This window comes from Anomaloglossus baeobatrachus, chromosome 8 (assembly GCF_048569485.1).
Source record: "Anomaloglossus baeobatrachus isolate aAnoBae1 chromosome 8, aAnoBae1.hap1, whole genome shotgun sequence".
Lineage (NCBI taxonomy): Eukaryota > Metazoa > Chordata > Amphibia > Anura > Aromobatidae > Anomaloglossus > Anomaloglossus baeobatrachus.
This window is the reverse complement of record NC_134360.1, coordinates 39,844,070-39,862,225: the sequence shown is the minus strand read 5'-3', so window position 1 is coordinate 39,862,225 and position 18,156 is coordinate 39,844,070. Positions and strand designations below refer to the sequence as shown.

Below are 18,156 nucleotides of genomic sequence, written 5' to 3'. Positions count from 1 at the left end.
AGGCCTGGGCGTCCACGGATGACAACAGTGGTGGATGATCGCCGCATACTTTCTTTGGTGAAGAAGAACCCGTTCACAACATCAACTGAAGTCCAGAACACTCTCAGTGAAGTAGGTGTATCTGTCTCTAAGTCAACAGTAAAGAGAAGACTCCATGAAAGTAAATACAAAGGGTTCACATCTAGATGCAAACCATTCATCAATTCCAAAAATAGACAGGCCAGAGTTAAATTTGCTGAAAAACACCTCATGAAGCCAGCTCAGTTCTGGAAAAGTATTCTATGGACAGATGAGACAAAGATCAACCTGTACCAGAATGATGGGAAGAAAAAAGTTTGGAGAAGAAAGGGAACGGCACATGATCCAAGGCACACCACATCCTCTGTAAAACATGGTGGAGGCAACGTGATGGCATGGGCATGCATGGCTTTCAATGGCACTGGGTCACTTGTGTTTATTGATGACATAACAGCAGACAAGAGTAGCCGGATGAATTCTGAAGTGTACCGGGATATACTTTCAGCCCAGATTCAGCCAAATGCCGCAAAGTTGATCGGACGGCGCTTCATAGTACAGATGGACAATGACCCCAACCATACAGCCAAAGCTACCCAGGAGTTCATGAGTGCGAAAAAGTGGAACATTCTGCAATGGCCAAGTCAATCACCAGATCTTAACCCAATTGAGCATGCATTTCACTTGCTCAAATCCAGACTTAAGACGGAAAGACCCACAAAGAAGCAAGACCTGAAGGCTGCGGCTGTAAAGGCCTGGCAAAGCAATAAGAAGGAGGAAACCCAGCGTTTGATGTCCATGGGTTCCAGACTTAAGGCAGTGATTGCCTCCAAAGGATTCGCAACAAAATATTGAAAATAAAAATATTTTGTTTGGGTTTGGTTTATTTGTCCAATTACTTTTGACCTCCTAAAATGTGGAGTGTTTGTAAAGAAATGTGTACAATTCCTACAATTTCTATCAGATATTTTTGTTCAAACCTTCAAATAAAACGTTACAATCTGCACTTGAATTCTGTTGTAGAGGTTTCATTTCAAATCCAATGTGGTGGCATGCAGAGCCCAACTCGCGAAAATTGTGTCACTGTCCAAATATTTCTGGACCTAACTGTAACTGGTTTCTCGGCTTCCCCTCCTGCATTTATACAAAACCAGTTTAGCTCAGTGTCTGCAGCAGGGTTCTGGGTTGGGTTTTTTTAATTGTGTTTTTTCAGCAGATTATGCTAGAAAAAGCGGCCTGGATGCTTTTGGTTTTTTTTCCACATGTAAATTGCGCAAATCGTACATTTTTTGTAAGGTTATTGCAGCGAGAAAAGTGCTAAAAACACAAAAAGAACCAAAACATAAAGTTTGTTCTTAGAAAACTGTGCCAAGAACCAGGTGACTTTTAGAAGCAGATTTTAAAGGGAACCTGTCACCACTTTTTTGGCGTATAAGCTGCGGCCACCACCACCGGGCTCTTATACACAACATTCTAACATGCTGTATATAAGAGCCCAGGCCGCTGTGAGAACATAAAAAAGACTTTATAATACTTACCTAACGGCCGCTCAGTTGGCCAGATGGGCGTCTCCGTTCTCCGGTGCCGACGCCGCCTATTTCGGCCATCTTCGTCCTCCTTCTCTAGCCGTGGTGCATGACGCGTCCGACGTCATCTACACTCGCCGGCATTTAGGTCCTAAGCAGGGCAAATCAAAGTATTGTAGTGCGCCTGCGCAGGACCGGCAAGTGTGTATGACGTAGCTGCGTCATGCTCACAGGAGTCAGAAGGAGGACGAAGATGGCCGAAAGAGGCGGCGAAAGCACCGGACAATGGAGACGCCCATCTGGCCAACTGAGCGACCGTTAGGTAAGTCTTATAAAGTGTTTTTTATGTTCTCACAGCGGCCTGGGCTCTTATATACAGCATGTTAGAATTCTGTATATAAGAGCCCGGTGGTGGGGGCCGCAGCTTATACGCCAATAAAGTGGTGACAGGTTCCCTTTAGGCATAAAACACACTTCCGCAAAAAAATCGTCCGTGTGACACGGTCCGTTTTTCGGGTCCGTGTTCCGTTTTTTTGGGGCGTTTCTCCGGTATGTATGGCATCCGTGTGAAAAAAAAACCACAAACATATACCCTGGTTCACCACTTTAATAAGCCCGAAAAAGCCCTCCATGTCCGGCGTACTCCAGGATGCTCCAGCGTCGCTTCCAGCTCTACTGCATGAAGGTGACCGGAGCTGCAGAAGACACAGCCGCTCCTGTGACCTCCACGCAGCTAATGAAGGGAATAGCAAGATCAGCTGTATTCAGTGTTGGCCGCGAGTAACCTCAGTGACAGCTCAGCTGATCGCACGGCTGTCTTCAGTTGCTGTGTGGAGGTGACAGGAGCGGCGGTGTCTTTTGCAGCTCCGGTCACCTCCATGCAGCAGCGCTGGAAGCGACGCTGGACCATCCTGGAGTACGCCGGACATGGAGGGCTTTTTCGGGCTTATTAAAGTGGTGAACCAGGGTATATGTTTGTGGGTTTTTTTTCTAATAAAGGATTGTTCGGGTGTGTGTGTGTTTATTTACTGTAATTTATAGATTAATTATGGAAGGTATCTCGGGGAGACGCCTGACATGATTAATCTAGGACTTATTGGCAGCTATGGGCTGCCAAAAACTCCTTATTACCCCGATTTGCCAACGCACCAGGGCAAATCGGGAAGAGCCGGGTACAGTCCCAGAACTGTCGCATCTAATGTATGCGGAAATTCTGGGCGGCTGCTGACTGATATTGTTAGGCTGGGGGGTCCCCATAACGTGGAGCTCCCCATCCTGAGAATACCAGCCTTCAGCCGTATGGCTTTATCTGGCTGGTATTAAAATTGGGGGGGACCGCACGCCGTTTTTTTAAATTATTTATTTATTTATTTTACTGCACAGTATAGACACGCCCACCGGCTGCTGTGATTGGGTGCAGTGAGACAGCTGTGACTCAGCGTGGGGGGCGTGTCTGACTGCAACCAATCATAGGCGCCTGTGGGTGGGGAAAGCAGGGAATACGAGATTGATTAATGAGCGGCCGGCATATTCAAAGTAATTGTTGCCGCGTATTCTCTGCACAGCTGTTCCTCGCCGCACTGGTGATCGGGGAGCGGTATGAGCCGGGGGAAGAAAAAAACCGAGCGCCAATGTAAGTATGACTGAGAACAGCAGGAAAAAAGGTAAGTATACTGAATTTAATTTAAAAAAAACAAAAAATAAGATCGCTAGTGTAAAAACGCACACGCACGAAACGTGCTGAACATGGAGATACTCCGTGTGCGGTACGTGCAGGCACGGACCCATAGACTAAAGCGGGTCCGTGCCTGCGTGCTGCCGGCCAAAAACAGACATGTTGTAGAAAAGCGCACACACGTACTTACCTCACGGACACACGTTCTGTGTGATTTTACGTGTGTGTGCCATCTACCATAGAACAACATGGGTCTCCGTGTGTACGTGTCTCCGGTACGTGCAAATACATACTGCACACGTACAAATTTAACGGATGTGTGTTGCGGGTCTTAAGAAGTGGATTTTTTAGCCTGGACGTTTTTTATCACAATAGCAGCTGCTCATTATCTCTGCCCCCCAATAAGTGTGATGAGAAAAGGATTTTACCGTAAAAAAAGAAATGATCACAATGCAAAGAACTTTTTTTTTTATTTTAAATGTAAATATAGAATGATTTATTACATGACAGCGGGGAAACTATGTACAAAACTCGACCACAGGACTGTCCCAGCAAGCAAGAAAATCCTTGTCCACAGAAGATGGAACAAAGTAAAGGCAATAAAAAAAATGCAAATATTAATCTTGAATCTGAGTTAATTAACATCATGTCATTCTCCATCTTGTTTGTCCGTGTCGGAAGCCACGCACCACATGTCCTTGAAGTCCAAAGTGGCACCAGTCATCCTCTGAAAGATGTCCCTAATGTCATCGCAGGTCGTCTCGAAGTGAGTGGTGGCGTCATATGATCGAGAGATAAAAATCTGTTGAGAAAGAAGAAAATGTATTAGGAGAGTATTAAAGTTGTGCCCTGCCGGGACCTTCTTTATCAATGACTTCACCACCAAACAATGACCTGCACCCTTTTATGTTAGCAGTAGGTTCCTCAGTGTTTTACTATATTTATTACACCAATGTTTAGTCCCTGCACCAAGACTTAAAAATGACAAGAAAAGGAGGTGTGGGTAAGCTTTTAGGCGGGCTTTGCACGTTGCGACATCACAAGCCGATGCTGCAATGCCGAGCGCGATAATCCCCGCCCCCGTCGCAGCAGCGATATCTTGTGATTCCTGGCGTAGCGAACATTATCGCTACGCCAGCTTCACATGCACTCACCTGCCATGCGACGTCGCTGTGGCCGGCGAACCGCCTCCTTATTAAGGGGGCGTGTTGTGCGGCGTCACTGCGACGTCACACGGCAGTCGGCCAATAGGAGCGTAGGGGCGGAGATGAGCGGGATGTAAACATCCCGCCCACCTCCTTCCTTCCGCATAGCCGACGGGAGCCGCGGTGACGCAGGTAGGAGATGTTCCTCGCTCCTGCGGCTTCACACACAGCGATGTGTGCTGCCGCAGGAACGAGGAACAATATCGGACCATCGCGCTACACCGATGACACGATTACAACGCTTTTGCGCTCGTTAATCGTATCATCTAGGATTTGCACACTACAATGTCGAGAGCGACACAGGAAGTGCGTCACTTTCGACATGACCCCACCGACATCGCAGCTGCGATGTCGTAATGTGCAAAGTACCCCTAAGAATGTGCACCAATTAACAGGCAAAAGTTGCCCAAAATTCTACATTGTCATACGACATATCACACATTGGTCTTCGACTCTATGTAACATTGTAGAGTGCACCGCTGCTCTTAAAAAAGCATAATAATAACGCTTCTCCGCAGTGCCCTCATTAGGAATAATACCCCCATATTACTAATGCTCCTCCGCAGTGCCCTCATTAGTAATATTGCTCTCATATTAATAACACTCCTCCGCAGTGCTCTCTTTAGTAATAGTACCCCACATATTAACACTCCTCCGCAGTACCCTCGTTACCAATAGTGCCCCATAGTAATAACGTTCCTCCGTAGTGCCTTCATTAGTAATAGTGCCGCAATATTAATAGCGCTCCACCGCAGTGCTCTTATTAGTAATAGTGCCCCAGTTTTAATAACGCTCCTCTGTAGTGCCCTCAGTAAAAGTGCTTCCATAGTAATAAAGCTCCTCTCCAGTGCCCTCATTAGTAATAGTGCCCCATAGTAATAACGTTCCTCCATAGTGCTCTCATTAGTAATAGCGCCCCATAGTAATAACGTTCCTCCATAGTGCTCTCATTAGTAATAGTGCCCCATAGTAATAATGTTCCTCCATAGTTCCCTCATTAGTAATAGTGCCCCATAGTAATAACGTTCCTCCATAGTGCTCTCATTAGTAAAAGTGCCCCCATCTTAATACTACTGCTCACAGTGCTTTCATTAGTAATAGTGCTCCCATATTAATAACGCTCCTCCACAATACTCTCATTAGTAATAGTACCCCCATATTAACGTTCCTATGCAGTGCACTCATTAGGAATAGTACCCCATATTAATAACACTCCTCCGCAGTGCCCACATTAGGAATAGTACCCCAATAGTAATAACGCTCCTAGACAGTGCTCTCATTAGTAATAGTGCCCCAATAGTAATAATGTTCCTCCACTGTGCCCTCATTAGTAATAGTGCACCCATATTAACTCTCCTCCACAGTGCCCTCATTAGGAATAGTACCCCCTTATTAACGCTCCTTTGCAGTGCCCTCATTAGGAACAGTACCCCCATAATAACGCTCCTCCATAGTGCAGTGCCCTCATTACTATTACTGCTCCCATAGTAATAACGTTCCTCTGCAGTGTTCTCATTAGTAGCAGTGCTTCTATATTACTGCTCCCATAGTAATAACAATGTTCCTCCACAGTGCTCTCATTAATAATAGTGCCCCGATAGTAATAACATTCCTCCACAGTGCTCTCATTAGCAGTAGTGCCCAATATTAACACTCTTCCGCAGTGCCCCCATTAGGAATAGTGGTCCTCATAGTAATAACACTCCTCTGCAGTGCCCCCATTAGGAATAGTACCCCCATATTAACACTCCTCCGCAGTGCCCTCATTAGTAATAGTGGTCCCATGGTAATAACACTCCTCCGCAGTGTCCTCATTAGTAATAGTGGTCCCATGGTAATAACGCTCCTCCGCAGTGCCCTCATTAGGAATAGTGACCCCATATTAATGTTCCCCTGCAGTTTCCTCATTATTAAAATCCGTGTTACATCCGTCGTCCTTTTCAGGTGCAGACATGTAATTTCTGGACTCATCTCACCTGGTTTTTCGTTCCATCGTGTTTCGGGATATACTGGTCACTAATGGACACAAACCTGTGAAAAGAGCATAAAATGCTATAAAAATACGATATTTACTATGAGATTGGGTATTTTTTTTTATTGCTCCTCCTTATGCTGTGAGGACGGAGAAAAACGGACCGCGGATGTAATAAAGATCATTTCTGGAAAGTGTAGGGAATTGCATGAAGAGCAATTCCATAACATATTCAGTTCTGCTCAAAAGTTTACATACTTAGCCTTGTGTTTTGTATCACTGTCTTGTTGGAATGTCCAAGTACATCCCATGCGCAGCTTCTGGGCTGATGAGTGCAAATTTGCCTCCAGTATTTGCCGATAACGTGCTGCATTCATCTTTCCTTCAGCTTTGACCAAGTTTCCTGTGCCTTTTGTAGCTCACACATCCCCCTATCATCAGCGATCCACCTCCATGCTTTACAGTAGGAATGGTGTTCCTTTCATCATAGGCCTTGTTGATACCTCTCCAAATGTAATGTTTATGGTTGTGGCCAAAAAGTTCGATTTTGGTCTCATCATTCCAAATTACCTTGTTCCAGACATTTGGAGGCTAGCCTCTGTGCTGTTTGGCATATTGTAGACGAGAGACTTTGTGGCATTTGCGCAGTAATGGCTTTCTTCTGGCGACTTGACCAAGCAGCCCATTTTTCTTCAAGTGCCTCCTTATTGTGCATCTAGAAACAGCCACCCCGCTAGTTTTCAGTGAGTCCTGTATGTCAGCTGATGTTATTTGTGGGTTTTGCTTTGCATCCCAAACAATTTTCCTGGCAGTTGTTACCAAAATTGTTGTTGGTCTAACTGATCGTGGTTTTGTTTTTACAGAGCACCTGATTTTCCATTTGTTGATCACACTTTGAACACTGCTGACTGGCATTATCAATTCCTTGGATATCTTTTTGTATCCCTTTCCTGTTTTATACAGTTCAACTATCTTTTCCTATAGATTTGTTGACAATTCTTTTGCTTTCCCCATGACTCACAATCCAGAAGAGTCAGTGGCTGGATGAAAGATGCAAGAGTCTGTCTGTATCCCAGAAACTCACTCGGCTTTTATGCACACGCACTGGTTACAAGCAGACAGAACACAGTTGAGGATGTTACCTTTATTAGCCATTCACACCCATTTGTGTCACCTTCTGTGCATGTTATCAGGCCAAAATCACCAGGGTGTGTGAACTTTTGATCAGGGTCATTTGGATGTTTTTGGTTGTTTATGATTTAAAAACAAAACCAAAACACAGTAGATGACAATAAATGGTTTCACCCAACCACTAACCATGAGTGGAAAAAAAGATTTTGTGTTACCATTCATATTCTATGGAAAAAGGCCAAGAAAGTAAAAATATCTGCCGGGGTATGTAAACTTTTGAGCACAACTGTAGGTTGTCTTCTTCAGAAGAAAATACAGAGCGGGGTCAATGGAGAATGAATTCCCACACAAGGTTCACCCGGGGTCCATAATGCAGAAGGTCATGCGGGGTCTGTGCTTGGGGCAAGCACTGAGAATGTGTTACGTCACCGCCGGAGTCTGCTCCAGCGACTTCTGCTCCGATCGCCAGGCGACGCTGTGTTCCTGCCGTGGATGGTGCTGGTGATGGGAGAGGAGTCGATGCCAGCGGTGGGCGCAGGCTCCGATCATCCACTGGGCTGGGTTATCTTGGGATCTGCAGTACCGCTGGCTGACTGTGGGTGGCATGTGTATTCCAGCTGAAGTTGCCAGCGTTCAGCTACAGCCAATGGGAAGACACCACACCCTTCTTATTCCCCCTCCTGTCACATGACCACTGCCAGAGATAGTTCTGATTTCCTGGCTCCTGTTACGTCCTATTCTGTTGGTGAGTCCTGTGTTGACTTCTGCATGTTTTCTGACTACCCTCCTGCCTACTGTTTCTGTACCTCGCTGCTCGATCCGGATTTGACCTCTGCTACGTTTGCTGACTACGTCACTGCCTGCCGATTCTGTCCCTGTTCCGCAATTCCTGGTTTGACCCTGCCTGACTACTACTCTCATCGGACTGCAGCCTTCCACAGGTAGTGATCTCCAGGGTCCTGTGTAATTCCAAATCCCTGTAGAGGGGTTAAAGGGTTTCAGGGTTCTGGGGGTCCTGCTTGGTGAGTGGCTTCCCTCTAGCCTCCCCATTACAGCCCATCTGAGTCTGTGGATCCAGGCAGGCGTTACATTATGTATAATATTCCTTAAAACCGTATTGTATTTTGTATTGCACCCACAGCTATAGAACAGGAGGTTTCACAGCCTCTACACTGGGGAGTAATGGGTCGCAATCAACCCATTACTATATTCCGTCATGATAAAAGCAGATTCCGTCATAATAAAAGTTTTCGCTCCATGGACGATGTCTTGGAAGTGTCTTTCCCCCCCTCCTTTTCTCGTGAAGTCGCAGAGTTTTCCTGTTCTGTTTTCACAGTTCTTCCCAGGAACAGTGACTCATCACCGTTTCCTGACTTCTCGTGAAGTTCTTGGAAATGTTCAGCCCACATGTGTTGCAAAAGTAAAATAATAATAATAATAATCTCAAGGTTAGGTGAGATTAGAAAAGAATGATTGATTTCTTTTTGAAACAGCGCCACTCCTGTGCAGAGGCCGTGTCTGGGATTGCAGCGACTCAACCTTTTCAATTACAGACTCCAATTTTCCAAATATGTAAAAAATAAATAGCATTTTTTTTCTCTTTTTTTAAGTTTTTTTTTGTTATCTATCAGCTAACTCTGAATCATAGTCAGGGAGATAATAACACAATGAGGCACATCAGAAGTTATCAGTTAGGGTACCGTCACATTTAGCGATGCTCCAGCGATCCCAGTAGCGATCTGACCTGGTCAGGATCGCTGGTGCGTCGCTACATGGTCGCTGGTGAGCTGTTAATCAGGCAGATCTCATCAGCGACCAGTGACCAGCCCCCAGCCAGCAGCGACGCGTGGAAGCGATGCTGTGCTTGGTAACTAAGGTAAATATTGGGTAACCAAGCGCTTGGTTACCCGATATTTACCTTGGTTACCAGCGCACACCGCTTAGCGCTGGCTCCCTGCACTCGTAGCCAGAGTACACATGGGGTTAATAAGCAAACCGCTTTGCTTATTCACCCGATGTTTTCTCCGGCTACGTGTGCAGGGAGCCGGCACTGGCAGCGTGAGAGCGGCGGACGCTAGTAACCAAGGTAAATATCGGGTAACCAAGCAAAGGGCTTCGCTTGGTTACCTGATATTTACCTTGGTTACAGCTTACCGCAGGCTGTCAGACGCCGGCTCCTGCTCCCTGCACATTCAGATCGTTGCTCTCTCGCTGTCACACACAGCGATGTGTACTTCACAGCGGGAGAGCAACGTCCAAAAAATGAACCAGCACTGTGTGTAACGAGCAGAGATTTCACAGCAGGGGACAGGTCGCTGCTCAGTGTCACACACAGCGAGATCGCTAATGAGTAGAGTTGAGCGGATTGGCTATAATCCGGGTCCGACGGATCCGGATCGGGTTGCCGCCGAAGTCCGGATCCGATCCGGAATCCGCACCTATGTAAATGAATGGGGAGTCGGATCCGGGAAAAGAGAGAGAGAGAGAGAGAAGAAAAAAAAACGGATCCGGATCGTGCACCCCGGAACCCGGGTACTGGTCGGACTCGGATCGGAACCTCGACCCGTGCGGATCCGGATTTTTCAGATCCGGGTCCGCTCAACACTACTAATGAGGTCACTGGTGCATCACAAAAAATGTGACTCGGCAGCGATCTCGCTAGCAATCTCGCTATGTGTGAAGCACCCCTAAGGGTCCAGGAACTGATCTCTCTGCAATCAATGGTCCCACAAAGACTATGGCCAATGCGTAATCATGTTTCCCATTCTTTTGTAGTAAGAAATGTTTAATTCACTGGATAGATGATACATATTAAATCACTGAGGGTCCAATCGTGAGGTTCCCACTGATCAGTAGGTATTTACTCCTTAAATGCTTTAGGCTGGAATATACCTTTAACACTAAAAGTCCCAGAAATTTTGAGCTCCCCCCTGAAGTCCCGAAAGAGGGTCAAATGACATACAATAAACTGAATAGAACTAACTAGAAACTAAATGGCTAAACTAAATGGAAAACAACAACCTCCTGTGGTGCGACAGTAATGGCCTTAATTACAGAACAAAAGACGGTGATTATAGGATGTTAGCTAAAATCCTTCAGGTCATTCGACCCGTCTCTGGGTTCCAAAGGTAGAAATGTTAAATGACCCCTCTCTGGGACTTCTAGTGTTAATGATTGTGTAAAAAAAATATTCTGCAATATTATAGTATAATCTGAGCTTCAATGCCTTACTCTTTGCAAGATCTCTGCTTCCAGTCAAGGACTGGAACAATCAGCCAGATTTACTTATCCAGTCCATGATATACATAGCCTGAAAAAGTACCAAATTTATCACTTTGGCTTCCTGTCATACGGAGATTTTCACAAACTTGGTCGACTGTCATGGCTACTGATACTGACACTCCGCCTCATAACTTCTCTGGGGTCTGTAATCAGCGCAGGCAGATCGGGCATCAACCAACAAATTGGTAGTTCATAGGCAGACTAGCAAGTGTTAATCTCTGCCGGTCTGCTGTTAAGTCATCTTTGATCACATGTTGTGGGGGAGCCAATCATATCTTGGTAATTCATAGGCAGGCTAGCAAGAATTAATCTTTTGCCGATCTACTTGTGAGTCATCTTTGATCACATGTTGTGGGGGAGCCAATCATATCTTGGTAATTCATAGGCAGGCTAGCAAGAGTTAATCTCTGCCGGTCTGCTGGTGAGTCATCTTTGATCACATGTTGTAGGGGAGCCAATCACATCTGCTCCCCTCCTATATATGCTGGCTGGAGCTTTCTACCTGTGCCAGCTATAGTTTATCTTGTGAAGTTTACCCTTGTTGGCTTTTTGTTCCTACCCACCCGCTCTTCTTTTTCTCCTGAGTCTCTCTTTGTCTATTCCTGTGTGTATGCAGTGTGTCAGAGATTTGGTTTTCCCTTGTCTGTCCTTATCTGTTTATCATTTCACTCCTGTATAATCCCTTCCTGGGGGGAGTGGGGTATTACAATAGTATTTCTCAGAAGTATATAAAGGCACGGGAATCCGGCATCTCCACCATTAGGAGTAATCTGGAGGTGAGGGATAGCCTAGGGTCCTCTAGCGTAAGGGACAGCATAGGAGCTCCCTGTAACTCGCTATCCCGGAGTAACATCGTGCCACTTTATACCATGTTTTTGCTTCTAAATTTGGGGTATGTTGTGGCATATTAACCACATCCATTTACTTCTTAATCACATCCCTTTAAATATGGGCAATTAAAAAATGTGGAAAACCTTTAGCTTTAAAACTAGTTGTAAAAATTAGCGTCAAAATTTGTCACATTTATCGCCAAAATCTTAGTAAGCCTGCCTCATTTTTCTACATGTTCCCATAGGCCTCATACTTCTCACAGCTGAGGTTTTGCTACAGTTGTATCCAGCCCATACAAGTTAAACAGTAGGGATTCCAGAGTTTATTCAGATGTAGTGTTTTGATACATTTGATTCTGCATGGAAAAACCCAGAGTATTGGTGGGAAAACCGCAGTGTACAGGTATTATTCTATTTATTCATCTCAATTGGTAAAAAAAAAAGCAGAAAAAAAGCTAAAAGACTTGAGATGCTGCAGATAATAAAAATGTGTGACGCCTTGGACTAGGCAGGTAGTCACAGGTAGGCCCTTGCGCAAACAACTCCCCCTAAAAAGGTACCAGCAGCCAACCTTAAAACCCTGAGTCACCCCTCTCCGGACTTGACGTTCACACCTGGGGGCGGGGCCAGGCGGTTGGCCACGCCCACCGAGGAGTTTGGAGAGACTGAGGCGGGAAAAACAGAGAGTTCAGTGACAGGAGTAGAGGAGAGTGGTAGCAAAGTTTGGACGTCTGTCAGGGATCTGGGTTGGAGCTCGAATACCCTGTGTCCAGGAGGCCGACGGTGGTGGCCGCCTGCAGGAGCTGGGATTACAGCTGGTGGAACCGTAAGGGACCGGGATCGGGTAGTGGCCCGCCGGTACCGAACCGGGGAACCAATTGGAAACCGGAGCACCAGGAGGGGTACTGAGACACAGTATGAAGCCCAGAAGCCACTGGACCGAGTCAAATTCACTGATTGGGGTCTGGACTTTAGGTCCTTTCCCACCCAAGACCCGACTGAAGACAACAGCCCAACCAGAGGGATAGAAAGCCACCGCCCAGGCATCGAGATCCCACGGGCCAGCGTCTGCGGGCAAATGGGCTCTACCGGCACACACAAAGCTGGGGAGCGGACTACCGTTGCTCAGGCATAGGAGTCACCATTCTACTAAAAGTGAGGTGCAGGAGAAAGGCGGAAACCACCAACCTGAAAAAAGGGGAAAAGCGCAGCCGGCTGTGGGCGCCGTCGACCATCTTGTTTGGTTTACCAGAGACTCTAGTGTGTCTGTAATAGTGAGTATAACAGTGCCCTCGGGCCGCGCAGCGCGCCGCACCGCACCGACACGCCAGCACGCATCCATCTCCCGCCTCAGCACCTCCCTCGGGCCCCTGTGATGAACATCCCCCTACCCACGGAGGGGTCAACACCAGGTTGCGCAACACCGTCCCCGGGAGCCTAGTCAACGGCAGCGGTGGTGTCCATCCATTCACCACAACCTATGGGTGGTGTCACGAACTTAAACCCACAAAAACAACTGCGGCCTCGGCCGTGGACCTCCCCACTGAACACCACCCCTCACGTAGCACCAGCATCCCTTCAGAGAGCGACGTGACCCCCGGGTCCGGGAGGAGCTCGAGCCACCCACCGACGAGCCCGGATCCGAGCGGCTCGGCAGCCGGCCGAGCCCCGGGGCGGTACAAATGCTCCAAAGCTCAAAAATGCACCAACACTGATGCATTGAAACAAGTGGGACAGTTTGGACCTCATAGAGGATTGTCTGCCTTGGGTATAGATGTAGCAATCTCCTATATCGCCCCCTCGAGTCTATGGTCCAACTTACTTCTGATCCACGGGCTCCAGTAGTTCCAGTGCCGGCTGAATCTCACTCTCCGGATTCTCACTTTCTACTGTTGTGCTGATAATGGCCACGTATTTCCCATCTGATGCCACACAGTGCGAGCAGGACACCATGCACACGTAGATGTCTGAGCAGGGGAAACAAGATGACGGATCACAATCGTGGCTAATAATAAGACATTTCTGATAGATGAAGCTAAATAATAATGAGGAATTGGAGTCAGAAAACTTTGCAAACCAATTTCTTTCATTTGTCCAAAGTAAAACCAAAAAACTACTGACCTACAAAAGTGTGTGTGCAAAAGTTTGGGCACCCCTGGTCAAAATTACTGTCATTGTGAGTGTTAAGCGGGTTGAAGATGAAAGGATCTCTAAAAGGTATAAACTTAAAGATGACACATTTCCCTTGTATTTTAGGCAAAAAAAAAAAATCATCTTTTACATTTTACAAATTACAAAAAAGAACATGGGCCGATGCAAAAAATGTAGGCACCCTTGGAGATTTGTGTGTCCAGATAAATTTGACCAAAGTTTCAGACCTTAATTACCCTGTTAGGGTTATGACTTATTCACCATCATCGTTAGGAAAGGCCAGATAATGCAAACTTCACAGCTTTATAAAGCCCAGCCTCCTCTAACCTTGTGCCAAAAAAAAAACAGCAGCCATGGGTTCTTCTAAGCAGCTGCCTAGCACTCTGAAATTTAAATTGGTGGAAGCCCGCAAAGCAGGAGAAGGTTATAAGAATATTGAAAAGCGTTATCAAGTTGCCCTTTCCTCAGTTCGAAATCTAATTAAGAAATTGCACTTAACAGGATCAGTGGATGTCAAGAAAAGGTCTGGACAACAAAGCAACATTTCTGCACATAGGATTGATAAAGAGGCAAATCAGAACCCCTGCATGACTGCAAAAGACCTTCAGGAAGATTTAGCAGATTCTGGAGTTGTGGTACATTGTTCTACTGTTCAGAGACACCTGGACAAACATGGTCTTTATGGAAGAGTCATCAGAAGAAAACCTGTCCTGTGTCCTCACCATAAAATGCAGCATCAGAAGTTTGCAAAAGAATATTTAAACAAGCCTGATGTATTTTGGAAACAAGTCCCGTGGACCGATGAGGTTAAATTAGAACTCTTTGTCCACAATGATCAAGGGTATATGTGGAGAAAAAATGGCACAGAATTTCAAGAAAAGAATATCTCGCCAACCATTAAGGATGGGGGTGGATCAATCAGGCTTTGGGGTTGTGTTGCAGCCAATGGCACAGGGAACATTTCAAGGGAAGAATGAATTCAATGACAGTTCAACAAATTCTTGATGCAAACATAACACTGTCTGTAAAAAAGCTGAAGTTGAAAAGAGAAGAAAGAGAATGGCTTCTACAAATGGATAATGATCATAATGTTACGCCCGGGTGGTGGATCCTCTGGGCCGTGCACCGGACTCCCCCAGTGAAGCAACACAGAGCTAACCCCTATACAGGGACTGTCCGGTCACCGCACCAGAGGGCCTAGGTGCACGGTTGCCGGAGCACTAAGCGGGATAAGGTCAGAGTCCTTTCCGGAAGCTGGCATGAGGAAGTCCCTGGGGACAAAGAGTTCCTGGTGCCAGGCGTTATGACGGTGCCCGGGTACCGGTCGCAGGTAGAGACGTCAGACGTGAGCAGAGTCCAACCGGTAGAGGAGGCTGAGGTCACCAGGTGAAGCCGAGGGTAGAAGGCAGGTTCAGACTGCAGAAGATGGTGGTGTCTCAGCTGACAGTCCCCGTAGGACCACTCGGACAGGTTATGGTCAGGACCAGGTTTGCTTGGTAGAACTGGTTCTGTGGAAGACATAAAGTGAGAACGAGGCACAGCAAAGGGGACCTGAACTCCTAGCTACAGAACTCGTAGAACAGGCGACGCCCTAGAGGCAGGAAGCTCCTAATATACCTGACCCTGACTGATGCAATATCCTGTTTAGGAGTACTGGGTCTTTAAGAGGAGGTCAGTGACCGCGCGCGCGCCCTAATGCTCATGCGCGATGCCCGGGTGCCGGAGGCCAGAGCAGGGAGCGGTACCGAGGATGCAGGGGAGACAGACAGGGTGTCCTGGGTCGCAGAGGAGCGCCGGGAACGGGAGCCCGGGAGCCTGGAGGGTGCCGAGGAGGACGTGTGACTGGAGGCAGGGGACCCGGGGGCCGGAGCGGTGAGTGGGGAACGGCGTCGGGGCCCGGGGAGCGTGACAGTACCCACGCCCCTCTCCCCGCAACCGGGACAAGAAGGCACGAATCAGAGGAGTACTCACGTTCTCCCGAGGTTCCCAGGACCTGTCTTCGGGACCGTAACCCGCCCAGTCGACCAGGAAGTACTGCCTACCCCTGACGGTCTTCATGGCCACGATATCTCTTACCGCATAGATGTCATCCTCAGCAATGGGTGCAGGATGAATACCGGTGTCAGCGAAGAAAGGACCAAGGACCACAGGTTTCAGCAAGGAAACGTGGAAGGAGTTGGGTATCCGCATAGTGGTTGGAAGCTGCAGCTTATAGGACACCTCATTAATCTTCCTGATGACCTTGAAGGGACCGATGTACCGCGGACCCAGCTTGTACGACGGTATCTTGAGTCGGACGTACTTGGAGGCAAGCCAGACCAAGTCCCCGGGAGAGAAGCGAGGAGGGTCAAGGCGTCTTTTGTCAGCGTGCATTTTCATCCGTGCAGCAGCGTGTCCCAGGGAGGTCTTGACAGAGGACCATATAGTGGAGAAGTCTCTGGCTAGGATGTCTGCAGCAGGTACATCAGAAGCAGGAGAAACAGGCAACGGCACGGAAGGCTGGAGACCATAGACAACATGGAAGGGGGAGCTGGAGGTGGACTCGCTGACCCGGTGGTTATGTGAGAACTCAGCCCAAGGAAGAAGCGTAGACCAGTTGTCCTGATGTACATTGACATAGTGGCGTAGGAAGGAGGTCATGATCTGGTTGACGCGTTCCACTTGGCCGTTTGACTGAGGGTGGTAGGCAGAGGAGAAGTCCAGAGACACCCCCAGATGTTCGCAGAGGGCTCTCCAGAAGCGTGATGTGAACTGGGTTCCTCTGTCGGACACGATATGTGCAGGAAAGCCGTGCAAGCGGAAGATGTGCTGTATGTAGGCGTCAGCGAGTTCTTGAGCAGAGGGCAATCCGGCCATAGGAACGAAATGAGCCATTTTTGAAAATCGATCCACCACGACCCAGATGACCGTATGGCCGGAGGACAAGGGCAAGTCCGTGACGAAGTCCATGGCAATGTGTTGCCACGGAACTGAAGGGATCGGTAGAGGCAGAAGACGACCATAGGGCAGGTGCTTAGGCGTCTTGTTCCGGGCACAGGAGGAACAGGCAGCAACAAAGGCAGTGACATCCTTACGAAGGGATGGCCACCAATAGTGGCGGACGATAGCGTCCCAGGTTTTCTTCTGACCGGCGTGTCCGGCCACTTTCGAGGAATGTCCCCATTGGAGGACCTTGAGTCTCTCTGTCTCCATGACGTAGGTCTTCCCGGGGGGAATAGAGGCCAGAGAGATGGGGGCCACCGGGAGGCACTTACTCGGGCAGACAATGGGCTGGGTAGGTTCTTCCTCTTGCTCCACCGGGACGAAGGACCGGTATAGGGCATCCGCCCGCACATTCTTGTCCGCGGACCGGAAGTGGAGCTGAAAGTCAAACCGGGCAAAGAACAGAGACCACCGGGCTTGTCGTGGGTTCAGTCTTTGAGCAGACCACAGGTATTCCAAGTTCTTGTGATGAGTGTAAATGATCACCGGGTAAACTGCTCCCTCTAAGAGATAGCGCCATTCCTCCAATGCCATTTTGACGGCCAGGAGCTCTCGATCACCTATGGTGTAATTACGTTCAGGCACCGAGAAGGTCTTGGAGAAGAATCCGCAGGTGACCAACTTCCCGGTAGAGGACTTCTGCAGAAGCACGGCCCCGGCCCCAGCGGAGGAGGCATCCACCTCCAGGGTGAATTGACGGTTCAACTCTGGTCGATGAAGAACGGGAGAGGAGGCAAAGGACCGCTTCAGGGAGCAGAAGGCGGCATCGGTCTCCGGTGACCAGACCTTTGGGTTGGCCCCCTTCTTGGTCAAGGCGGAGAGAGGCGCTGTTAGAGCCGAGAAGTGAGGGATGAACTGCCGATAGTAGTTAGCAAAGCCGAGGAAGCGTTGAATGGCTTTCAGTCCAGAAGGAGGAGGCCAGTCGAGGATAGCAGAGACCTTCTTAGGGTCCATCTGTAGACCAGTGTCGGATATCACGTAGCCCAGAAAGGGAAGAGACGAGTGGTCGAACACACACTTCTCGTATTTGGCGTATAGGCGGTTCTCCCTCAGCCTCTGTAACACAAGTTGCACGTTTTCTCTGTGGGTCTGGAGATCCGGTGAATAGACTAAGATGTCGTCCAGGTATACGACTACACAGATGTAGAGAAGGTCCCTGAACACGTCGTTCACCAGCTCCTGGAAGACAGCCGGAGCGTTGCAAAGTCCAAAGGGCATCACACAATACTCATAGTGCCCATCCCGGGTGTTGAAGGCGGTCTTCCACTCGTCCCCGGAGCGAATGCGGACCAGGTTGTAGGCTCCACGGAGATCTAATTTGGTGAAGATACAGGCCCCTCTGAGTCGATCGAAGAGTTCAGGTATCAGAGGCAGGGGATATTTGTTC

General features: G+C 48.0%; 1 protein-coding gene across 1 annotated transcript in view; it reads right to left on the bottom strand.

Annotated features, from left to right (window-relative positions):
• Window positions 1-3,732: 3,732 nt before the first annotated feature.
• LOC142249136 (rab GDP dissociation inhibitor alpha-like) overlaps window positions 3,733-18,156 on the bottom strand; it is a 52,723-nt gene continuing 38,299 nt past the window's right edge. Inside the window, exons 9-11 of the mRNA XM_075320736.1 lie at window positions 13,459-13,603; window positions 6,398-6,452; window positions 3,733-4,018 (exon numbers count right to left, since the gene is read on the bottom strand). Of these exons, the coding sequence (XP_075176851.1) occupies window positions 3,866-4,018; window positions 6,398-6,452; window positions 13,459-13,603 (353 nt within the window). The 3' untranslated portion in view covers window positions 3,733-3,865. The remainder of the gene's footprint in view (window positions 4,019-6,397; window positions 6,453-13,458; window positions 13,604-18,156) is intronic.